Source organism: Clarias gariepinus, chromosome 8 (genome assembly GCF_024256425.1).
Source record: "Clarias gariepinus isolate MV-2021 ecotype Netherlands chromosome 8, CGAR_prim_01v2, whole genome shotgun sequence".
Classification (NCBI taxonomy): domain Eukaryota; kingdom Metazoa; phylum Chordata; class Actinopteri; order Siluriformes; family Clariidae; genus Clarias; species Clarias gariepinus.
In genome coordinates, this window is record NC_071107.1 from 12,163,359 (window position 1) to 12,189,512 (window position 26,154).

At 38.6% G+C, this 26,154-nt stretch overlaps 1 protein-coding gene across 9 annotated transcripts; it reads left to right on the forward strand.

The window, feature by feature from the left end:
* ctnnd1 (catenin (cadherin-associated protein), delta 1) lies at window positions 1-24,162 on the forward strand. Of its 9 annotated transcripts, none has more exons than XM_053501776.1 (21): window positions 1-122; window positions 8,432-8,583; window positions 11,828-11,899; window positions 12,032-12,160; window positions 12,311-12,591; window positions 12,743-13,012; window positions 13,142-13,397; window positions 13,787-14,009; window positions 14,095-14,287; window positions 15,301-15,418; window positions 15,513-15,669; window positions 16,005-16,022; window positions 16,451-16,516; window positions 17,991-18,118; window positions 18,247-18,397; window positions 18,917-19,112; window positions 19,280-19,473; window positions 19,631-19,684; window positions 19,778-19,857; window positions 20,427-20,528; window positions 21,964-24,162. In XM_053501776.1, the coding sequence occupies exons 2-20, from the start codon at window positions 8,437-8,439 to the stop codon at window positions 20,484-20,486; spliced, it is 2,793 nt and encodes a 930-aa protein (XP_053357751.1). In that variant the 5' UTR covers window positions 1-122; window positions 8,432-8,436; the 3' UTR covers window positions 20,487-20,528; window positions 21,964-24,162. The 9 variants fall into 9 exon arrangements, with proteins under 9 accessions (XP_053357751.1, XP_053357756.1, XP_053357758.1 ...); XM_053501777.1 differs by having other exon boundaries at window positions 85-109; XM_053501775.1 differs by lacking the exon at window positions 1-122 and adding an exon at window positions 134-404.
* The last annotated feature ends 1,992 nt before the right edge of the window (window positions 24,163-26,154 follow it).

Genomic DNA, 26,154 nt, shown 5'->3' on the forward strand with positions numbered 1-26,154 from the left:
ACTGTCGGGAGCGCGCAGAGAGGGAGGGGTTCATCACTTCTGCTCCAGTCCCGAGAAAAAAAAAAACCTGGCAGCAAGGAAAAGAGGAGTGAACACGGCGACGCGGAAGGTAGCCTAGCTAGGTGGGTTTTTTTTTTTAAAGACCGCAAAATTCATATGCGTTTTGTTTCCCTCAGTATTTGTATCTTTGAATGGCTGATGTCTAAAGTACGAGTTCGAGTGAAAATCTCGGATTGAATACGTCAGATAAGTTTCGTTGGCAGTGCGGGCTCGGACGCCCAAATTTAGACCAGTTGGAATTACAACTACTTCCTACTCCTGACTGGAAAATCGGTTATCTGGCGTCAGTAGGACGGAGCCTGTTTCTATAGGCCACGCAACGGACTTGCACAAAGAACACAAAGGTAGACTGTCGAAACTTGGGCTTGCTTTGTTTTGGGAGTCGCCTGCGATTTACTTTTTTCTTAACGCAGCTATTAAAAACCTTCGGTTTCCCACAAGCTAACGCGGCGGCTTAGCGTCTTAGTTCGCAAACTTGAAAGTTAGCCCAGCTAGCTGAGCTAGCTCACTCTTAGCTAGCATGCTAGGTGGTAAAGTTAGCTAGAAACGCTGGCTGGCTAGATTGTTTTCTAGCTAAAGCTAGCAGCATAAACGAATGGGTTAGATAGAAGTTGTTTGCTTTTTCCCCTTTCTTTGTATTTATTGTCTGAACACAAACTTTAATATTTTTGGGGGGATTGCTTTACCTTTAAGCAGTATCTATGAAGAAAATGGGTTTGGCATAACAAAGCTAACGCTACTTTCCGGACTCGCGTATCGTTTGCTAGCGTAGGGTGATATAAAAGTATAAATAAGCAGATTATGCAAGTTTCTCGCGTATGCTTTATAATATAGATGAATACGTTGCCGCATAAATGTTTTGTATAATGTTTGCAGTTGTTAAGCTTGCGTTACTAGAAAGAACGCTCAGAGAAGTTATAATAAGCGCTTCAGGCTTTTTTTTTAACGTTTTTAGTTTTACATCTTATAATTTAAGATATTTTATGTCGCTATTTGTAAAATTCTCTTAAACGGGGTAGATGATGAATTAAACTGCCCCACATACAGCTCACATAGGAAGTTCACTAGCAGGCCATCTGAGAGGTCAGAGCACCTGCGCTTGACTGAAAGTTTTTTGATTAGTTAATAGTTGGCTGGAGTTATTGACTAAGCGACTGAGCCTTAAGCGGTCCGGTACGTTTTGCGGTTAATTTCGTTTTGTTTGGGGGAAAAATGCAGTCCCTTAGGTTAATTAGTGTATTTTTATTGTTCTTTTTAAACAACACGCGCACGCGCCTGGCAAGTGCAAGCCAGTATATCTGGTAGATTTTATTGATAATGTTGAGACAGCGTGGTTTGTGTAGCAAGAGTATGACTTATGTGAGAACCTGTTGAGTGGGTCTTGTGTGAGCGTGTGTGTGTGTGCGCATGTGGGGGAAGGGACAGGCGTGGTTCGGTGTTTTCTTTGTAGCCCGCTTTTTGTGTTTTGCTTTTGCATTTACACACAATGCGCGATTTAGAGTCAGAAAGTCAGCAGTTCAGCTACACGGATAGTAATTTTACGGCTCATCTGACTTGCCTAGTGGATTCACCGACTCATAGATCTGTATGACACAAGCCAAGGTTTTCTACTTAAAAGGAGAAAATGTTTGGGACGTTTCCTGTTTCCCCCTGCGGGTGTGTCCACCTTGACCTGTAGCGGGGCAATTGGGGAAGATGTGTTCATACGCTCTTTTTTCCCCTTCTTTTTTCAGTTTACATTTGATCGATTTTAGAGAGTTAAAGCTTTAATAAGTTCACTAGGCTCTAAATCCGGCGCTAGTGCGCTTTTTTCTTGTTTTTTTTGAGACGTGTCGCTTTCTTAACGGTGTAATAACCGGGTTTACGGTTACAAGGGTGTGTCCGGCCAACACGGAAGAGCTTGTGGAGCAGTCTTAAAACACACTGCAACCTCCTTGCCTCCGTTTGTGGTCACTCCAGACTAAGTTTCTGCTCCAGAATATTCCGAAATATCATGTTTTAAAACCAACTAGAAATGACAGCCTTTACTTTATGTATTTATTTATTTTTATATATAAACATATACCTTCTTGTTAAAGGGAGCAACAGTTCATCGGTTTCTTTCCAGATATGAATTTGTCCTAAACTATTAATATCTTATCTCAATGCTTTAAATTTTGTTTTGTTCACTTTTTAGAGATTGACATTTGAGACCAAGCCCATTTTTCATTCATTGCACTATGTACTTAAACTTCATCTGTCGGTTTTAAGAGTTAGTATAGTACCAATGGCTAAATCTGATCTCTGTTCAACAATAGACAAGAGCTGGATATGCACTCAGTCCAAAGTTCAGAACCATTAGTTTGGACTTGTGCCAAAACAGCATGACTGGCTTTTTTACTGTCACCTTAGTCCCAACACAATTCTGCCATGGCGGCTGCTTTCTGAAGAGTTTTATAAGATGGCAAGTAGTTGTTCCATTTCCTCTTCACAGCCTTTTGACTTCCATAACAGATGAGTAACAAGTATATATTTTCTTTCCCCCCTATCAGTACTACCACCAACTCTATGCTTGGTCTTCTGGCATTTTCCAAGATACACCTTAAACTGATTGTCCATTCAAAGACCTCTTTCACTGCCTGTGGGTCACTGCATACCTCTGGTGTTCACTCAAGCCTTTGCTTGTCTGTTTGGCCTTTCACATTTTTGTTGTTGGAATTTGGTCTGATCTGTCATTTGGACATATCTGAGGTGTCTACCAGTGTTTCTAATTAATAATTTTTGTATTTTTTTAACATTCCAGATTCAATCTTGATAATGTTATATGTCTGTGGTATTTTTGTGGCTCCTGAAAAATGTGGCCAGTAGGCAGTTTTTCCCCCTCCATTTGCCACAGTGAACCAAAATGCCTTGTGCATAAAGACATCACTGTACACTCACCTAATTTCTTTTGCTGCTGCAGTCCACAACTGTTAGCTGAAATGTTTTTGTGGCAGAGCATCCCTGTTTTCTGACTTGTACATCTGCTCCCTCGTATACAATAAGCTCCACTTGCACACACCATCATTTAAGTTAGACATTATGCCACTGCCTGATCCTTGGATTCATCTAGGTGTGTGCTTGTCTAGTGTAGGTTTATAGAATTTGGCTGTTAAATTGAGTAGCAGTATAATATTAACTGCCCTGTTGGTAGACATGGTAAACACTTAAGTGAATAAAATGTTTTGGTGTAGCGCTATTTTGAGCTATTTTTACCATTGCTTTAGTACATTGATGATGCCTGATTATTTCTTCCCCCTTTCCCCTCAGTACAAACGGTGTGGTGTTGACACTTAGTTGCTGATCTACAAGTTAGCGTTTTACAGGAATTTTTGTCTCCATGATGGCAAAACTACCAGTACTGTGTGAGGAATGCAGGTTTATTTGGCTCATTTACTAGCTGCAGTAGGTGAATCCCAATAGAGATCATTGTGATTGTTCTGTAATGTTTTACATGGTTGACTCGAGCAGCTTGGTTGCTTGCGCAGCAAAACCTACTTAAAGTTTCTCTTGTATTGGGTCAGGCTTGTTCTAAGGGTGCCATTTTCTTGTTCCTCTGGCGTAGACTTAGAACTTTTGAGGTACTGTTACCAAAAATAAAAGTGACGTGCATAGTGCGGCCTAGATTATAACTCATCTCTAACCGTATTCAAGATGTGTTTTGAAGGAATACCATTTAAAGACCATTATGCACAGGGTGTATTTGTTGTTTATATGTGTCTTACATGTATCATAATTGGTACATTTTTTTTTAATTCAGGCCTTGTTTTTCTAAGAAAATGATATTTTATGCTTGGGTGGAGGGAATTACTGTGTTCCAGTTGTTTCATAGTCCATAGTTCAAACCCCATTAAACAAATTTTTTTTTTTTTTTTTTTTTTTTTAAATCTAACTGCCAGGTTGCTGCTGAGATAAAAAATCAGATGTTGATCCATGTTGCTGTAAGTACAATTCAGGCTGGACAGGTGTGTTAGTAACTGAGTTCACAGGTGTACGAGAGTGTGATGTTAGAGGAAAAGGTGTGTGTCACTGAAACTCACTGTCAGACCGAGCCTGTGAGTCACTAACTTCACACTCTGAATCAGAGAGTGTGTGGTGGGGGGGAAGACATGGGAATTAGATATGGAGAGAATGAAGGGGGGGTGTGAGTTGGGAAAGGAAAGAGGACTTTTTAAGAATTTCTAACGAGTTAGAGAATCCAAGACAGGATCAGGCTTGCCGCAAGACTAGTCGGAATGTGGGTGCGTGTGCGCCTGCCTGCCTTATTTCTGTAAGAGCGTGGTAGCTCTTTGCAAGAGCTGTTTCGGGACAAGGTTGGAAAACAGTTTCATGAGTTGATGAAGTTGACTGCTGTGACTGTTTTTCAAGGACGGCCCCTCCCACCCACTCTGCATGTACACTCTTCGACACACATTTACTATTGTTCCCTGAATCACCAGATGGACAGCTGCAAATAGACCCCCCCCCCCCCAATAACCCTGATTTTATAGTAACTGTAGTAAAGCAGAGGTCTGAACTATAGGAGGGGAAACAGTACTCACTCACAGGTGTGGCAGGGGGACACAGCAGCTGTGCTGTTTCAGCAGCGGAGCTTTGACCTTGGGCAGGCTACTGTTTCAAGTTTGCTCTCATTTTAGAAGCTACTGTTTGTTTTCAGGTTTCAGGATTCTTTCACTCAGCTCACCAGTTTCACTTAAGCAACTGCAGTTTTCTGTTCTGAGAGTGCTGATTTTTGTTGGCAAGAATAAAATTAGGGATGAAATGTATCCTATGATGGTAAAGTATGTTTAGTATTGAATCAAAAGGTTAGTTTAATGGCCTTGTGTGTAGAATTTCTGCCTTCTAGATTCACTTAGAATGATTTGATTGTTTCAAAATTGTAATAATCAGTTATCAAACCACAGGGGAAAAAAGGAAGCCATTCTTTCCATGGTCATTTGATTCTTATCACAGACCCGAACCATGATAGGAGTGAAGGTTGTATCTTTAACTTTAACCTAAAAATTGTGCAAGCCAAGGCCAAACACACCATACACCTAAACTTTCATCACTCAATAAAAGATGTTCACATATTTAAAGTGGCAAAGCAATTAAACCATGGATTAATCAATTTCCATCATGCCGCTTAGTTGTGGCAACTCAAACAATAATTTTGCAAAACAATATACTACCAAAGCCTGTCATTTTTGTAAATGTCGTTGCTGCACTGAGCCTAGAATAGAGCTCCACAGGATGGAGTCTTCTCACCTGCCATTCACACCCAGCTCCATACTCCTCTCAGTTAACTGGTGCTAATGAGCAAGTGCAGATCAGCATAGTCATTTATTTATACATGCAGAGAGTGAAATGTCAGCACACTGCTGAATAACTGTACAGTCTGTGTTTAAATTGTGATATGCCTGAAATTGTAGCTTGGAAACTCTGTGTATTTAACCAGACATGCTGTATGTGGATTAATAACCCTATATCTAATTTTCTGGTAGCCAGATGTTAAAGTTGCATGTTTAATAGTTTTCTTACATCATTTGTTCTAGCCAAAGTAATGCAAATAATTTGTAAATAGGATTGTTTAGTATGGAGACTTTATATATGTCTGTTCACACCTCTTATTTTAAAACAGCTGTTTCTTATACATTTTGTTAAAAGGAAAGCAAAAAACGTGTAGCTTTTCAGTCATTAAGGTGTCTAGCCTCTGCAACAAGAAGTTAAAACCCCTTGCTACATATAGACTTGCATATATTCGTAGTAAATAAGCCCTTATTCTAAAAATGTACATTTTTTGACTTGTCTAGCTGTCGGTCAGTCTGTCATTATTGATGAGGTTGATTGAAGGGAAGAGAAAGCTAGTTGCTTCTTTGAAGGGAACTGCATACAATGGTTATAAATGCTTTATAGCATATCCTTTCCTTTCAAAGAATTTCGAACATAATTATTTGACATAGCAAAGTATAGTTACGCCTCCTTGGACAAGATGATTAACCAGATGTCAAAATTGAAAGCATATGAAAGAGCAAAGTGATAAGTGCGTCATCTAGCTAAAGCGAAAGTGTGCTGTCTGTTTATTCGACCCCTCTGAGAGCAGTGCTGCGGAGTTAATGGATAAAATGCCCTACGCAAGCACTCAGCAATGTTTCAACCGACATCCTTTAATAATCCATGCTGCGCTTGGCGGACAGTAATTGTTAATTTCAATTTGAAGTTGTTAACCCTTGCCACGGTTTAGTGACTGATCCCTCTTTAATAGTAAGATATGCGTTGTAATTCAGATGCAGGTTTTCAGGAGGTGTCTGATGTGATATTAGAGGACCTTGGTTGGTTTACTGTTGTGTCTGAGCTGATTATGCCTGCCTGTACATGATGGCTCTCCTTTGTCTCTTTCTTCTGCACACATCTTAATCATCTTTCCAAAAACCTGTTTGGTTTCCTGTCACTTGCACTTTGTGAGGCTTTGTACACTGGCGGCATCATTCTTTTATCTTGAAGGTTTTGTCACTGCCTGTCTTGGTTTTCTTTTGGATTCTTTTTTTTGTTTGTTTGTTTGTTTGTTTGTTTGTTTGTTTGTTTGTTTGTTTGCTTTGGATAAGTAATATTAAATTTTATAGCCTTGTTTAAAAAAAATCTCATCAGCCATCCAGGTCATGTAGTTTATCAGAGCACTTGATAAACACGGTGCTAAAGCTAGGATGCCAAGTTGCTCTGTGTGTACTTTTCTAAGGTATCATAGACGGTGTTAGTTTAATCATTACTGACCCACACTGTCCTTTATATTCATTCATTGTGTCTGAATAATTTACCTTAATCATTCAAATGTATCATTTATAGCGTTAATGTTCAAATTGAAGTAATGAATTTATTTTTACATATTACTTTGCCGTAATGGCCAGCAGCCTTTACTCCATTTGTCACTTGACCATTTTGCATGGGAAACCCCCAATTTGTCCCTTGTTAGGCTAGTATGAATAATCTCTCAAAAATACACTAAAAGAACAGTTTTCCTTCATAATAAAACAGAAGGTTTGTTTGGAAGCCCTGCCCATTGTTTATCTATTCTTGTTTCCCTAAAATTAAAATAGGCAAACTTTATTAAGTAAAACAAAATTGATTAGTGTGTTTGACTTGGTTAAGAGTAAACAAATATGATGTTAAATACGTTGATAGCAATGCAGCCAAAATGTTCAAAACGTAACTGGTAATCGATTAGATTTCCATTGATTTACACTCGCGAAAAAGGTTAAATTGTTAATTGTGAAAATAACTGTGAAATTAGTAACTAGTTTGTTTGTTTGGAGGGGAGGGGGGGGGCTACCCGAGCCCATGTGTAGATCAGATGGTCGGTCTGTAAAGGAGTATGGTGGTACCTTGACATTTAATCCGTCCTAGAGACGAGTCCTTAAGGCAAAAATTCATATTATGAAACACATTTTTCCATAGAAAATAATAGAAATCTGTTCCAGCCACTCAAAATATTACTATTTTCCAACGCTATATAAAAACAATTAGAACATTTTTAAAAAAATACATAAAAATGAAATAAATATACCTTAAACTTTTTTTAATGATTTTTTTTGGCACTGTGTGGATAAAAGTGGCTGCTTTTTCTTGCTACCGACTTTGCTACCATTTCTGGGACCCATGGTTCTAAAATCTTGCACAAACTGCAAAAAAATAAATCCCGGACACACGGCTAACTTAGCCGGCATTCAGTTCAATTTTTCGTTTGCCGAAAATGCTTCATATGCCAAATTTCTTGCGAAGTTTTAGTTCTTAAGGTGAACATTAATGAGGCAGGACATTTGCATGCCTAGGTACCACTGTATATTAAAAAAGTAAAAAATTTATTTTCCTGTTTAATTTGCATTGCTCCAAAATGATCTTCAAATCCCTGAACCAGCTCCCCGACTGTACACTCGGTAATATTATAAAATACTTTCATTATACCAAAAATGGTAGAAATCTCATATTCCAGTTCTTTTAGGCTATTGTATGGATAATCAAGTAACTTATCTTAAACCCTAGCTGTGTGCACTAAGGGACCTAAAATTGGATGTACACTGCATGACTAGAAAGTCTTGTGATCTGATTTATATTTGACACGCCTACATGTTGCATAATTGCTTACCCTGTGCCACAGTTTTTTTTAAAACTGTAATGGTTTTGTGTAACTTGTAACTGTGTTTGTGACATCGGAGTATACTATCCTCTGGGAATGTTTTTTTTATTTGGTTATTTGATTGGGACCAGGCTTAGATTGTGTCCTTAAATGCTGAGAACAAATATAAACGAATGAGTCTGTGCCATACACTAGTTATCGGAGTGTATGCAGCTGTGTGTAACGCTTTGTCTTCTCTCTCAGTGTGTATGGAACAGTGTGAGAATGCCGCGTCTCTCCTGGCGTCTGTGCGCGAGCAGGAGATGCAGTTTGAGCGTCTGACTCGAGCTCTCGAGGAGGAGAGGAGGAGCGTGGGGCCACCCGGCACCTTGCCCCGTCCCCTCCCCACGCTGCAGGTAACGCCTCCTCCCACCAGTCACGTGACTACAGAGGTCACAAGTCCCACACCCCCTTTTCATCCTCATAAGCCTGCGCCCTGCCTCATGTGTTTGCCTTGCGTGAGCATCTGGTGACCATCTTGTGTTGTCATATCAGCTGCATCATCTACCTTAGTGCATGATGACTCACCTTTTTTTTTATTTTTTTTATTTGTTTTATGACCTCATCTCTTCTGTTTGCATCCTGATCCCATTTGCCATCAAGCACACGGCTATTCTTCATCCTCCCTTGAGACGTTTTAATTTCCCCCTCCCTGGAAAAAATGTTAGACCCTAACTCAAGATTGAGTTTTTTTGTTTGTTTTTATCCTCTAGCTTGTTAGTCCATTACGCATGCTACTACTCCATCCCTGATTCAAGCATCCCTGTCGTCTTTAAATCGCATGCTTGTGTGTATTACATGAAATGAAAAATGTCTTAACTATACTTGAAAGCTCAATGCAAGCGGCTGACCTGAGAAAATGTTACCCTGCTCGTTACCCTGAACCAACAATGATTTGTAGTGAATTTCTTAGAAGAAAATATATATATATAATTTTTTTTTAGGTTTTTGCTATATCCTGTTGTAGTGGTTTCTTACGTGCCATGTTCTTTTCTTAAAGTAAACACAGCCACTGATTACAGGCAACACAGCTTTTGGTTGTATGCGTTTGTTGACGAAGGGTGGTGAGTAGTTTTAGAATTATAGATTGCTTAAAAAAAAAAAAAAAAGAAGAAAATGACTACAAAAAGGCTAAGAGGTTTGTAATGCAGCTGGCCTTCAGGAGCTACAGCTGTGCAGTGTGGATGTTCTGCTGTGTATCTGATCCCATATAATTATTTTACCTTGGAGACTGTAACAGCTGCTATGTCATTAGAAAATGAATAACCACCCGACTTGCTTTTTACTTTTTCCAATTGATGATGCTGTCGCAGCAGAGTATATTTAGTTTTGCAGTTGTTGCTTTCTTTTTAATGAACAATTTAACAGCTTATTTTAGAATGGATATTTAAAATAGCTTGTTTTAAGTTCAGGAATATACAGTTCTATGTTGCAGACTTTATTCTTGGCTACTTTCAATGATTATGCAAAGAAGCCTCATTTAAAGCAGTTTTCTGTGGAAGAATCTTGATAGCTGGAAGAAGTAATTGGGTAAAGGAATTTGCTGTTAAACATACAAAACTATTGGTTTTTGCAGGTATGAATTAAGTAAGGTATGTCAAAACAGAATTAATCTACAGCCCACTATATTATAGTGTCTGTAGTAGTATAAATTAAGTATCCACTCAGTCAAAACACACCACTCTATGAAGCTGATTTCACAGGAACTGGTATTGATGATAAAACTATTCAGTTTGTACATACAGGCTTGTTTTTCTTTTAATCTGAGTGTCAGTTTCTGTAGAGGATGGCCATGATGTTTGATGTTGTACATAAGAAAATCAGCTTGAACGCAAAATGTGCCCCTATGGGACATCTCTTGGTAATGACGACAAAACCTGATTGTACTCCATCCACACCACCACACAGTTCTCCTTTTGATCCTTTTGTATAAGATGATCAAAACCCAAGTATGAAAATATCTGCAATAGCAGGGAGTGAGCCACATTATCAGAAGAATTTAATAAACCAATAAACTTGGCTGTTCACTGTTTATTTGTTCAAGAACAAACATTGTTAGCTGTAATTTTTCAAAATCTAAACATTGACTGTTTAAAATATTTTTCTGGAAGTGTGAAGCTGAGGAGCTCTAATATTTTGGCATGTTTTAAAATTGGGATAATTGTGTAAATTGTTAACCACCTGTGTTTATACCACAAATTACAGTTAATCAGCTTATAAAATGTACAGAAAGTACATAAAATAATTGGGGTCCACATAGGCATGCAGACATGTTTTTTTTAGAAGCATGTTTAGGCTCATCACTAATGTGGAACAATATGATGAGTGAAGAGCAAAGATTGTTTAAGCCAACCATATTACACTAAAAAAAAAAAATCAGAGGAGCTCTGTGTTGGCTCAGAGTTCATTACAGCTTAGCCTAAATACCAGGTTGAATGGCAGCAGTGGAATTCTCTTTAGGATTGTTAGGCCCTGTATCTAACATTTGAAATATTTCTCCCTATTGTTGGTGTAAACAATTTGTTAATCTTTAGGATGTATGGGAAGCAGGGCATCTTGTCTCTGTGGAAAGAGAATGAATTTAATGGTGCAGCATGTTCAGGCAAAATCCTTGCATGTTGATTGAGGCCAATGTGGGAAGATCCTGTTAAAAGCACTAATGGCGCTGTGGTTAAAAACCAGATAAGGAACTGGTTCAGTCAGTGTGAGAGAGAGCTTTGACCCGTAACGGAAGTTACTCAACATCTAACAGGCTTTTTACAGTTAGAATCCTCTGGTCTGTTTCAGCCTCAAATGACACATTTTTACAATAGTCCTTTTTATGCCATTTATCTGCATCACATGTGCGATCAGCAGTTCTGTGAAATTTGGCCTTTTCTTTGTTTTTCACCCTTTTTTTTTTTTTTTTTTTTTTTCTCCCTGGCTTTAAAACACAGCACCACTCACACACACACGGACACAAACACTTTATAGGAAGAATGTGTAGGGCAGTGGTTCAGGAATGTCCCCAATCATTCTTATCTTTTTTAGTTCACATAGTTGTGTGGCTACAATGCAGAGCAGGCTCAGGGCCTACCTGCTGACAGGTTCACACAAGCCTGGGCCCCGCCTAGACCCGTTTTCAACTAGATGGCTCCCTCTATGGGATGGAATGAATACTCTGCTTTACTGCTGTGTGCATTTTTGTGGTGTTGTATGACATCATTGCGTTGTTGCCTGAATAAGATTTTCCAGAAGCCTTTGTCTCTTTTCTCTTTATTTTTTGTCATTCATGCATTCATTTACTGGAGTTTATGATTTTCATCTTTTACCATCATTCATTTTCGATGATTTATACTGATCCCGTTTACAAATTTGTGTGTGCGTGCATGTGTAATTAAAGCTCATATCATGACTTCTTGCTGCTACTCAATGTTAGAAATAGTTTAATGGTCTGACTACTGGCTGTTGTAATGCCTCTAAATTATACATTCTGCATTTGTGTGTTCCAAGGCTGACATCTCTTAACCCTAATTGCTCAGGACTTAAAAAAAGATATACTTCTTAAGTTCTCCCTTGAGCTTGATATTCAGCAGTCTTTCTTGGTCTCTGCTTCTTTAGAACGGGCGTATCCCTGGTGATGCAGAGTTAGAGCGGCTCAAAATAAACGAGGGATACATCAACGGGACGCAGGTAGGTATCAGTGAATGCGTCTGTATGTTTGTCTCTCTCTATCTTGATGTTTTGAGGCCAGGTGGTGTTTATAAGACAGGAAACACTTCAGCATATGGCCAGAGCTCACTATTGTTTGTATGCCCCTTACAGTACAGGATGTTGGACCCAGGTCACCTTGTCCAGGAGATGGTCACAGTGCAGGAGGAACCCCAGGAGACGATGCCAGTAATTTCTGTTGAAACTAGTGAAGATGGCACCACACGCCGCACTGAAACAACAGTAAGCCTTTTTGATGACTTGAATTTTTTTCGAGATAGAGATATTTGGTCAAATCTTACTATAGCATAAAACCTAAAATAAAAATAAGTAGCAGCAATTTGCGTAACTGATACCCTCCTAATTTTGTCATGGATTGTAATTTTTTTTCAGGTCAAGAAAGTCACTAAGACCACAACCACTCGCACAGTTATCCCCTCAGTCTCTGACACACTCTCTCTGGATGGCACTGGTTCTGTCACTGGTATGAGTGGTTACAATGCCCCAGTAGACCGGGTGTACAGGCACCCAGGACACATGGACTACCCAACAGCTACAGTCCCTCGAAATTACCACTATGGGCCACCAGGAGGTTATGATGACTACCGCAGTGGCCCACCCTCTGAAACGTATGCCAGCCTCAACCGCGGGGCCCGCATGGATGATCGCTACAGGTGTGTTACAACCCTACAGTCAGATGAGGATAAACCAAATTGTAATGTGAAGGGGTTAAAAGTAGATGTTTTTCTTTAAACAGTTTGTACGTGTTTGTTTTAAGCCATTCTTTTACCCTGTTCATTTTGTTTTTCTTTGGAAATTTTTCAGGCCTGTGGATGGGTACAGAACATTGGACGCAGGCTACCGTGTCCACAGCAGGCCCCAGCTGGACCCATACGCAGCTCAGCCACAGGTAGGGCGCATGGGCAGCGCCATGGAGATCTCTGGCATGCAGCGATTTGTCCCAGAGCCATACGGCCTTGAGGATGACCAGAGGAGTCTGGGATATGATGAGCCAGATTATGGTATGGGGCCCCCTATGCACTATAGCACCATGCCTCGACTGGGTCATCATGCTCCTCCTCCACGCAGGACTGGGTTAGTGCAAGCATCTGCATTTGTGTATCTGCCTAATAAAGTAAAAAAAAAAGTAATGCTGACCATTAAAGTAAACACTGCTGTCCATTTTGGTTTTGCCATGATTAATTTTTGGGTGTGTTTGTGTAGATCATATGAGGGTACCCTGGATGGGGATATGAGTGGAGCAGGAGATATGTATTATTGGGGAGGTGGAGCGCCGTTGGCTCAGGGCGAAAGAGGAAGCATGGCATCACTGGACAGCACATTGCGTAAAGGCCCTGCCCCAACAACATGGAGGCAACCCGAACTGCCTGAGGTAATTGCTATGCTCAACTATCGTCTGGACCCAGTCAAGAGCAATGCTGCTGCTTACCTTCAACATCTCACCTTTAAAAATGATAAGGTACTTGTCCACACCCACAGACATGCGATACCACCAGAACCGTTTGTCTAGTATTAGTAAATCAGGATAACATTGTTTGTTCATTACTCTCACTACCTCCTATCTTGCTGTCAATTTTTGATTAACTTTAATTAGCTGACATCATCGCTTTAGTACTAGAAGTTAACATGGGAAATATAAAATTGGGCGTATTGGTTGCATGTCTTGCTTGTAGTATTAATCCTTTTATATTTCAGCAGTTCTGTTAAATTCACTTGAAAATCTTGTGGAAACTTTTACTCATTTAGATATATAACTCCATAAGATTAAATTCACGTTACTAAAACCTATGTAAAAATAATGTACTGTTTATCTGCTTACGTGCTTACTGTATCTCATTTCATATGTAGGTCAAATCAGAAGTGAGGCGCCTAAAGGGCATCCCTGCTCTTGTGTCCATGTTGGACAACCCAAAGAAGGAGGTGCATCACTCTGCCTGTGGAGCTCTGAAGAACATCTCATATGGAAGAGACCCTGACAACAAAATTGCCATCAAAAACTGTGATGGAATCCCTGCTTTGGTGCGCCTGCTGAGGAAGACCAGAGATCAGGATCTGACAGATACCATTACAGGTAGACATTTGGTGAATCCCTGTAGCGGTGGTGGAAACAGAAGTAAAAAAAAAGTTGTAGTGACTGTTTACTGTCCTCCTCCCAGGGACTCTATGGAACCTGTCATCTCACGACTCTGTGAAGATGGAGATTGTGGACCATGCTCTCCATGCGCTGTCTGATGAAGTGATGGTGCCACACTCAGGCTGGGAGAGGGGTAACGATGTAGGAGAAGAGAGCTGCAAACCTCGCCACCTGGAGTGGGAGACAGCTCTCACGAACACTGCTGGCTGCCTGAGGTACTGGCATTAGAAGATACCTGGGAGGGAAGAGTGAGAGGCTGTTAGTGCAAAGATATTTTAAACAGAGCTGGTGTGAAGGTGCTGTTTATGGCATGGAGATACGTTAGTTCAAGACTAAAAAAAGAGGCGTGTATGTTTTTGTCTGTACATGCATGAGAGGAAGCAGCATTCCTGTATTCAAGAAAGAGCGGAAGTTAAAAGGGAAATGCTTTTTGTATTGTGCAAGCTCCTTAATGGTATTTGTGAGAGGGAGATTTGGGACAAAAGAGAGAAACGTGATCCTTAAATCCACTTATTTCTCTCGAGTACTTCTCTTTTTAGATGCTTCTTTCCTCTTGTTCGCCTTTAGAAAGCGCTGTGAGAAATGTTTTCCCCTGATTCCATCTCAAAAGAGCTGAAAGGGTCTTCCGTTTTCTTTCTCTCTCTTTTTAAGTCACTGGCTGGGTTTGGTTTGGCTCAGTTTTTACGGCAATCTTTTAAAGCATTACCTTCCAGATAATTAGCTAACTGTCAGGGGTATAACAGTTCATTATTTGTCTTGATGCATTAATTAAAATTGGAATGCATGCAAGGGTAAACAAATAAACAATCATGGGGATGAGTGATAAATATTATGGGATCATGGTTTGTGATCAAAATAGGAAATGTTTAAAGAAACCTGGTTGAATTACCAGCTCTGTTGTTTTTATATTATTTTTTCTTAACTACAAATAAATTCTCGATCAAAATCAAATTGGTTCTTTGGTGGAAGAAAAAAAAATCAGCTGTTTAAACGTTTTTTAAATGTTTAACTTTCAGTACGCGTTTAAGTGGAGTTGTATGTTCAGGAGTAAAACATTTCAAAAAGCAAATTTTAAGTTATACCTAGCTGTTTTTGTTTTGTAATCCTGTTTAGTCTAATTGAAATTTTAAAATGTTGCCAAACTTCAGCAGGTCTTCCAGCTCTGGGCAGTTTGGCATGTGTCTCTGCCACCTCTTTCGTGTTCATGTGCTGTACTTGTTTTCCACAGGAATGTGAGCTCGGAGAGAAGTGAGGCCAGGAGGAAATTAAGAGAGTGCTCTGGCTTGGTTGACTCGCTAATGTACATTGTCCATTCCCAAATTAACTGTAAAGATGTGGACAACAAGGTAACATTTTGTTAAAAAAAAAAAAAAAAAATACAACATAGGGATTTTTTTTTATGTATGGATGTGATGTTTTAAAAAACTGTTTTCTCTGTAGTTGGTGGAGAACAGCGTTTGTCTTTTAAGGAATCTGTCGTACCAGGTGCATCGAGAAATCCCAGGTTGTGAGCGCTACCAGGAGACTGCACCAGTCAATCAAGGCCCTGCCCCTGCCAATCACAAGGGAGGGTGCTTTAGCTCCCGCAAGGGCAAAGGTGCGACAAAAGACAAGAGTTTTTACATAGACTACGTTCATTCTTGTAGCCAACTTTGCTAAAATAAAAAATAAAAAAATAACATGATTAAGATGAATGGAAAAAGTATTTTACAGTAGTGCTTGTGATGCAACATAGTAAACTGCATTGCATGACAACAGTCTTTTTGCATTGGTTTTTTTTATTGATTCTTGTGCAAGCCTGTTGCTTTTGGTGGCTGGGGCACTGTTGCTCTTGCTTTTTCTTACTGAGATCCTCTCTCACTGTCTTTCTTCTCTTGTGCTGTTTTTGTTTTCTCTATTTTCGACTGCTTATTCTGTCTACTGCCATAACAGACGAGTGGTTTTCCAAAGGTAAGCCCCTACGTTTGTGAGCTATGCTTTGCTTTTCAAAGATCACTGGTGTGTATACCTAGTGTACCTAACTGTTTTACTCACTGTTGACTTTTCTGTTATAAGTTTACTTTGGCTGTTTCTTACTTATTAATTGAATGAGAGATTTAGATCAATCTTATTTCAGTTTATAACACTCAGTGGTGTCATGGCTTCCATTTTTAGTCTTTATAGAAAATTGGCTAACATTTTATACAAAATATTTACCAACATCCTTAAAATATTGCTTGTAATATTCAGTTTGAGGGCATGACCCTAATAAGAGCACATACTTATACTTGACAGCTTAGATCTTCCTTGATAGCCAACACGCTTTTTTGCTGTTTGTTTTTTTGAGCCCCTTTGAATTTTATTTGTGCTAAAAAAAAAAATTTTTTTGGTATTTTTAGGGAAGAATGATGTTGATGGAATCACAGACATAATTGACATTCCAAAGAGGACCACACCAGCCAAAGGTATTAATCACCGAAGCAGCTTGTCATAATCCAAAAAAAATTGAGTAAGGGTTATGAATGAAAAACTGATTGCAGAAAATGACATTAAGCTACCTTTATTCGTCTGGACTAAAAATTCTAAACATGTTCTAAGTATAAACGCCAGAATTTTGCTGCTGATGATGGTGAGATTTATTTTTTCTTTAACATCTTAAATAGGATGGAAGAATTAAATCCTAAAACTCAGATAAAAGATGCTGAGTTTTAATCTATCTGAGGGATCTGAAAATTTTATCTATGTCTCTATTGGCACCATTGTCGTATATGAATATGCTGGATCCGGCATCAGATATGAAAATGTTTTAAGTTTGAAATTTTACATGTAGCAATACAAATAAAAATGGACTGGGTGGTGGGATGATGTAGTAGTACCGTCAGCAATGATTGATGTGCACCTGACCTTTTGCTGACAGGTAATTGCCCATGGTAATAAACAGTATAATTCATAAGGTTCTTAATAAACCATATTGACACACTGTGCAATCTTGACTTAACTTTTTACTTTCAAGCAGCAAAGTGTATGCTAAACATAAAAATGCTGAAAACTGTAAAGAAAAAGCAATGAAATGATCAGGACTAAAAAAAAGTCAGCAATAATTGCTAATTTAATGGTTAGTATTTTCATAATAACTTCATTTACTGTTCAAGTATATTCTTGATACAGTTAGTAATGGGCTTATTTGGGCATGTCATATCCATATGTGATTATCCTAAATAGTTTATTCCAAAAGTACATTTTTAAATATTAACTTTGTGCGTTTATTTAAAAGTTTAGTACTTTATGTAGTTGTCTTTAAAAGCTGGGTGCTTCAGAGCTTGTAGTACACCTGTACTATCTCATAAAATGTCTGTTTAAAATCATATTCATAATGTTGATAAATATCCAAAATAATTCTATGTAAATAATTACATGGATTATGATTTTTTTTTTTTTAACAGTAAAATTTTCATTCGTACTAAACTTGTGCATGCTTTGAGGCTTTTTGTTTAGTGGTAGAAATCAAAAGGTCATAACACTGGAATCTATTTATATATTAACATAGTAATTTGTTATGTGGTAGACCACTTTTTTTGCTGGCAGGTAATGCCGGCTCGTTGTGAGGGTTACCATCGCAAGTGTGTATATGGCAGCTGGCATCTGCTGCATTTACTGCCTCTCAGTACATCGTTCTCCCGCTCCTGTACCTGTTTATTCTGCTACCATGAGAGACAACTGTCCACTACTAATTAATCAATTGCGGATGGCAGATGGACAGATTTTTTTTGAAAAGGTTGCGCAGATATACTTGGGGCCCAAGTATATTCCATGTGTGGGACTCGTATGATTTGTTAATCATATGATATGCTCTCCTGTGATTTGTTGTTAAATATTACAGATTCTTATTTTTAGACATAAGCCAGCTGTAAATAAATCATTCTCTATTCTATATTTTAGGTTATGAACTGCTTTTCCAGCCAGAGGTGGTTCGAGTATACACATCACTGCTGAAGGAGAGTAAGAATCCTTCTGTTCTAGAGGCTGCTGCAGGAGCCATCCAAAATCTCTGTGCAGGCCGCTGGACTGTAAGTATACTTTGCTGACCGCCACAAAACTACCATGCGCCACTTAAATTATAGCCACTGCTGTTTAGGTTTGCTATATTTGTGGAATTTTAAGTCTCTCCCCTCGTTCCCTGTCCTTCCTTTTACAGTATGGACGTTATATCAGAGCAATGACGAGACAGGAGAAAGGATTGCCCATGATGACCGAGCTGTTGTGCCATGGGAATGACCGTGTAGTCAGAGCCATGTCGGGGGCACTGAGAAACCTGGCTATTGATGCTCGCAACCGGGACCTTCTTGGTAAGTGTGCGCACAGAAAATGTATCCAGGATATATATATATATATATATATATATATATATATATATACACACACACACACCAGAGTATTATATATTATGAAGTGTTTAAATTGTCTAGTCTAACATGTCTGAGCACATTTACAGTGCCAGGTCAGCTTTTACTCCAATGGACTATTAAAACATTGATAGAGAATATTTTTAAGATAAATGATGTTGGAGCGAATGTTTGGTCAAGCTTTGAGGTATTTTGTGACTAGCCATGAAAAAGGGGGGGTCTACATTTAGATGTGGTATATTCATCAGTGCACATAAGTGACATTTTTGATTGGTAAGCACTAACAGAGGTAGGTTGTCTGAAGATTTTACCATTAAAATGGGAATTTAAGTAACCAGTACACTTGTCTCTTCCCTCAATATAGTCCTATAATAGAGTTTTAATTGTGCTTGTTGCTGGATTGATGTATTTAAATAGTATTATTTATTAAGTTAACCTCTCCTCTGCCATGTGCCTGTGCAGGAAAGCATGCTATTCCAAACCTTGTGGCGAACCTGCCAGGTGGTGGGCAGAGCCAGCCTGTGCGTAATCTCTCGGAGGAGACTGTGGTTTCAGTCCTCAGCACTCTGGCAGAGGTAGTCGGCTCCAGTGTGGACGCAGCCAAGAATCTGCGCAGCTCACAGGGCATTGAGAGATTGGTGCTCATTAACAAGGATGGGTCAGTTCGTTTTTGTTCTTTACTCTGGGTTGTTATGCTGTTGGCTTGTTTTTGGTGGTTCCTTCCCTATGGTTACTACTTTTTCTATACGTAAAAGAGTTCTGACACCACTTTTTGTTTGTTTTTTTGTAAATTAATGTCTTCATGACAATGTGCTTGTCCCACAGTAACCGTTCTGATAGGGAGGTACGTGGCGCCGGCTTGGTACTGCAGAGTGTGTGGGGATTCAAGGAGCTGCGGCGCACCCTGGAGAAAGATGGCTGGAAGAAATCGGACTTTGTGGTAAATGTGAACCCTCCAAGCAACACCCGCACCAATGGTGGCTACGGGGACAGCAGCACCCTGCCCCTCATTGACAGAGGTGTGTTCCCCATATATTTGTTTATTTGGGGGGATTTTATTTTTTTGTACTATTCAATTTTTCAGTTTTGTTAACAATCTTTTTGTGATAAGTTGGTAATGTTTTTTTTTTGTTTTGTTTGTTTTGTTTTTTCTTCCCCCCCAAAAAACACCTTTAGGAGGAAAGCAGGACAGAGACAGAAACATGATTCCAATGAATGACTTGGGATCAGGTGATTTCCTCACATTTAATATACCTTGTCTTCATTTGGTTTGAAGTGCTGTATGTGTAATTTTGGTTATTTATGCTGGCTTTTGGGTACTAGACTCCTATGCTACACTGGACCAGAGAGGACGGAGAAACACTTTGGATGAAACTCTAGACCCTGCAGAAAATGATATTCAGGTATTCATGGGTTTAATTTACTGACTCATTTTTTTTTGCCAAGCTTGTCCAAAAATTTAGGTTATTTGAGGCATTCCTTGCAATATGTGAATTTCAATCAACAGTAAATGATAATGTTAAGTACTTTTCTTTCTACTGCAAGTGACGACTATTATTAAGCTAAAAGAGAGGCAGGGAAACAACAGGTCCAATTACCATTTTACTTGTCTTTTCTTATTTTAATTCCTTCCTGAGTCTAACATTCGTTGATTTCTAGTGTATTGGCTTATCAGACAGGTCTTAATTATGTTTATTTTAATTGCTGCTTAACTAAAATGCAGGTTTCTGTGTTTACACGTTCACATTTAACACATCAAGTACTTCTGACAAGGACAAACTCTGCAAGTCATCAAACACACAAAATGTCACACTAATTGAGCTTGTTACTTTCTTCTAACGACTAATCACTAATGACAGGGTCACTGTGGACAGTCTCACTCTAACCCTTTTTCTTTCTCACATTTTTCTTGTCTATGATGACCCTCTTACACCTGTGAACACGTGTCTTCCTCTCTGGTGCCCTCACCTAGGGAGGGATGTATGGGGAGAGACGGGGCTCCATGCCCTTGTTGGACTCATACGATGGTTAGGCCACTCCCCCCCTCACCCCACTCAGTGCATGAGCGAGCATGGTATGTGTGTCCACTGCCTCCTTCCTACACTGCATGTGCTCTCAGTGTATGTGTGTAAGGTCTTAATCTTCAGCCTCTCTCTAACCCAGTGATTCTCAAACCATTCCCGACTGCCCTCGGACAGTGTGCAGTTTTACTTGGAATCAAGTGTAAAAATGTGGACTGTCCAGAGAGAGCCTAAGGACTGTTTTGAGAATCACTGCTCTAACCTACTTGGTGTTATATTTTGCTGTTTCTGCAGTAATGTTGTGTTTCCTTATTTTAATGTAGTTGGTTTTTATATTCGCTGTTCATGAACCCACTTTGGTCACATAAGTTGTGTGTAGTTATATCACCTTCCCCCCAGTGTCTGTAGCCCTGTCTGTGCTAAATGGGTTTGTGCATATGATGGCACATGCACAAAATGCCCTTCATGACTAATATCATTAAGGAACCGTATCTGTATGATTTGTGGCTAAAAGTGATTGACAAGTCACTTTTTAATCCCTATTGTTTCTCTCGTTTCAAGAGGAAATAAAATTTAGGTCATGATGTCTGTTCCTTAATATTATGCTGGGTTTATTTATTTTTAATGTCAGGGCTTTGCCTTGGATTGAATAAAGGAATATTAAAAAAGGGCTGCAGGATTAATGTTTTAAAAAGTATATGTGCTTATGAGTTTAAAATTTGATGCCACTTTTGATCAGCCTTATACAGTGATAAACTTCATAGCAGGATAGTATAATAAGGGTTTCTAAACAGTAAAGTAATTTTAACCATTACACAAATTAATTTGTAGTTTACACAGCCATTAATATTATTGGATTTTGTGTTTTGTTGATACTAATTTTTTTTATACAATTGTATAGAAAAATTCTAGATTGCAATCCTTTAGGCAGAAGCTTAGAAAACATTTTGATAGGACCAGTTAGATACATCATAGTCTAGGACTTATTGTCAGGTTGGTTAAACTGAGCTATGTCTTTCATCAATTTAAGTCGGAACATTATTGATTTTTTTTTTCCAAAATCTGTTTGCGTAACTAGTTTTATGCAGCACAATAAGTTTTTGTAATAAGTAATTTAAAATGTGCATAATCAATAACCATTAGTAAAATGCTACAATACAAAAAGTAACTAAATTGTGTATTTAGACTGTTTAAACACAGCAGTATGTTAGCCTGTAAATTAGACAGCTTTATTTGTAGAATCTTGCACAGTTACAGAGGTCATTCAATTTTTTAGGTGCTTCTAAACTGACTGTCATAAGATATTTAGAGTTGATCAAAGACAATTCTTTATATTTTTCTTATGTAAGCCTTAGATGTAAGAGCAAGTACATTTTAATTTGCCATGTCAATTCTCTATAATGAAGTTAAAATAACAGTTTTTTCCAATTGTTTTAAACCCCTACTTGAATTAAAGTGTTTGCCTTTGCCAATTGTTTCTATTCACAGAAAAACTGATAGTGTGCATTACTCATGGTGAGCACCCTGTTCCTGCCTACTGCCCCTGCTGAACTTGTCGCAACGGGACCACCGCCTCTAATCAATGACGCAAAGAATCTCTTCCTCCATCATTATCCCTTCTTTTTCTCGCTTACCTTCTGCTTCTTGATCCGTCTACTGCGATCTAAATGACTGACTGCCACTATTAGGCAAAAAGACTCTGTAGTCGTTTTTATTTTCCTCTGGTACTTTAAATCCATGCCACTCACTTTTTTTCTTGCTTTTTAATAAGAAACACAAGATACTGAAAACACTATGGAACTGGAGTTGGCGTGTTTTTGTTTTTTTTAAACCTTTTAAATGTTCTCACTATTTTATTCTTTGACACTACATGCAGTGCATTGCGGTTTAAAATGGGCAAGGTCACAAGTTGTTTCTACATTAAGATCTGGTTTATGTTCCCCCTGCGTTGTTGACAATTTTTTCCTGTTTGCTATAACTTTATGCTATACAGTGAGTATTCTTGCTACAGTTACTTTTATATTGTTGTTGTCTTGGCCCTTAATGTCTTGAAACACTAATGACCTTATTGTAAAACTCTTTCTTTGGAGGTTATCTGTGAGATCGGTCTGCATTTAAGTTTTTCGATTTTCTGTGCTGATGAACCTTTATGCCAAATTACACCACTGTCTTATGAGTTATAATTAAAAACAAAAACAATGTGTATATATATTTAGAATATTAAATCATCTCGGAACATTTTGGGAAGGGAAATAGGGGTCATTTTGCAATGAAACCATTGGCTCACACAAAAAAGTTACCACTCAAAGCAGACACTTTTTTTTTTTTTTTTTTTTTTTTTTTTGTCTGGAAGAACGTGGTGCTAATGTAAATGTATAAAAGACATATTACTAGTAGACAAAATGTTGAGGGGTAATGCTTGTGGGAAGAGAAACCTGTGTACTAATTTTTAATTGTCCATAACGAAGGCATTTCTCTATTTTACGATTTTGGAGTAGCTCATATAACACCAAAGTGGGTTATTTGGGACATAACCACTTGGGTCCTTATTCTCCCATTTAGTAGGTGTAACAGCAGGTCCTTTATTCAGAGCTGGAGCACTCTGAATTATTGTTGAGCCTCTTTGCATGAATAAAAACAGCAGATTACCACCACCACTCTGGTGGGCTAATTCTTGCTTTCTGATCCCCTTCTGAATATAGACAGATGTGTAAATATTTTTGGCATATAACATTCACTATTCTTAGTCAGAGTGCCTCACTCATTGATCGGCCCTTCGGCCTTGTGTGTATGAGTGTGAGAAAGTGTAAGTGTAGCTTTAAGAGGAATGTGTGAGGTTTATTAAATTTGGCCTTCAGTGCCTGTTAGTGTTGCATTGGGAGTGAATGATGGAACATTGAGGGTGCGTTGGCTTTACATGACAAGCGAAGTGCTCCTTCTATAGACTGCGTATTTGATATGCACAGTGTCTGATGTAGATATTTGCTAAGTGGATACTCTAGCACTAGGAGTTAAGTGTTTGTTTTTTTTTGTTTTTTTTATATATAAACCCCAAATGGTTTTTAAACCCATCTTTCCCACCTATGAGACTCTGCAGTTCAGTCTAGTTAATTTACCAATTAACATAAGCGTAGGTTTTAAGCAGGAGGTATTCAGCAGCAGGCCGCAAATCGGTGGACATTTTTGATGTTGAGGAAAGTACAAGACTTTCTAAAATCTTGACACAATTGCATCTACTACAAGCAAAATTAAGGGAGAGATCAGATTCTGATTCTAGCTTGGTATTTAGATAGAAAAATTAAAGCACATTTAACTATATATACCAGAGAATATTTGTTAATTTTAATTATTTGTTTCCTCACATTTGTGTCGTTTCTTTTTTTTTTTATATATATATTTTATGATTGGGCTCATTTGTTTTTCTGGGGTTATTGTGGGTGAATACATATGCAATCAGTTTTATTTTTAATTAAATGCATTTACAGTTTATACCTTAATTAAAAACGAAGTAAGGAAAAAATGGTTTGTGTCATGTATTGTTGGTTGTGCTACACTTTATATGCAACAAAATCAGATCATTCTCTTAATTTCATCTATCTGCCTTGGCTCTTAAGATATCGCACCTTTGTTTCATGGATTAAATGTGTAACGTAGCAATACCGTTTTTAATAAAAATGATTTTTCGAAGCTTTTCAGAGTTTGTGCAATCATGTTAATGAGTAAACTGTTAGCTGGGTAGGACTTGAATCTATATACAGTAATTTGATATGTAATTAGTATTTTTTTATAATTAATAAAATGTAGATCTAAATGTTACTTAAGATGGATCTTTAGATAGATCTATGTTTGTGTTACAAATTGGTTAATGTGTACAAGGCAGTGAACAAAATTAGTCTTGACTTGATACTCCCCAAAAGTTTAGATCCTTAGGTCAGATGCCAAATGTTTGTAGAAATTAAGCAGCTACATGCTTGCAAAAGTCTAGTTCTGTCTAGTCTTGCAAATAGTTTTGCTATTTAACTACTGGTAGCATACAAGTTAAATGGGGTGCCAGTCATTCCAATTTACTAACCAGAACCTATTGATGGAGTTAATCCTCAGCTTATCTGGAATAAAACTATACTCATGATGTGGGCAGGTGGTCATAAAGTTCCTGACACACCTTAATGAATAAATCTGCGGATTGTGATGGTCTTTAGGTTTTTCCAGTGCATCATGTGTAAAAAGGAAAGGAACGTTAAATCTTTATACAAATAAAATGAGAAACACTAGGGAGAGAATTTGTTTCTTTACTATGAAATTATCACTATTTATGAACATTTTCAACAAAAACTTTCACTGGTAAATATTTTGGGTTTCTACATCCACATCAAATATGCACACTTGGGTACAAAGTAATTTACTAATAAAGCTGAAGTGTTGTGTTTTGCTTAGTTCAGAGTGGTGGAGTTATTCTTTTACAAATTTAGGTACAGTTGCTGTCAGGAAGTTAAATGGAATTGTAGAAGATTTTGCTGGACTGTGCTCCATTAGAGGTGGAGATGTGTACTATATAGTAAGCTAGTATGCTGTCCATTTACTACAGGTGGAGATGTGCACTATGTAGTGAGCTAGTATGCTGTCCATTTACTACGGGTGGAGATGTGCACTATGTAGTGAGCTAGTATGCTGTCCATTCACCACAGGTGGAGATGTGTACTATGTAGTGAGCTAGCGTGCTGTCCATTCACTACAGGTGGAGATGTGTACTATATAGTAAGCTAGTATGCTGTCCATTCACTACAGGTGGAGATGTGCACTATGTAGTGAGCTAGTATGCTGTCCATTTACTACAGGTGGAGATGTGCACTATGTAGTGAGCTAGTATGCTGTCCATTCACCACAGGTGGAGATGTGTACTATGTAGTGAGCTAGCGTGCTGTCCATTCACTACAGGTGGCGATGTGTACTATGTAGTGAGCTAGCGTGCTGTCCATTCACCACAGGTGGAGATGTGTACTATGTAGTAAGTTAGTATGCTGTCCATTCACTACAGGTGGAGATGTGTACTATGTAGTGAGTTAGTGTGCTGTCCATTCACTACAGGTGGCGATGTGTACTATGTAGTGAGTTAGCGTGCTGTCCATTCACCACAGGTGGAGATGTGTACTATGTAGTAAGTTAGTATGCTGTCCATTCACTACAGGTGGAGATGTGTACTATGTAGTGAGTTAGTGTGCTGTCCATTCACTACAGGTGGCGATGTGTACTATGTAGTGAGTTAGTGTGCTGTCCATTCACTACAGGTGGCGATGTGTACTATGTAGTGAGTTAGTGTGCTGTCCATTCACCACAGGTGGAGATGTGTACTATGTAGTAAGTTAGTATGCTGTCCATTCACTACAGGTGGAGATGTGTACTATGTAGTAAGCTAGTATGCTGTCCATTCACTACAGGTGGAGATGTGTACTATGTAGTGAGCTAGTATGCTGTCCATTCACCACAGGTGGAGATGTGTACTACGTAGTGAGCTAGTGTGCTGTCCATTCACCACAGGTGGAGATGTGTACTATGTAGTGAGTTAGTGTGCTGTCCATTCACTACAGGTGGCGATGTGTACTATGTAGTGAGTTAGTGTGCTGTCCATTCACTACAGGTGGCGATGTGTACTATGTAGTGAGTTAGTGTGCTGTCCATTCA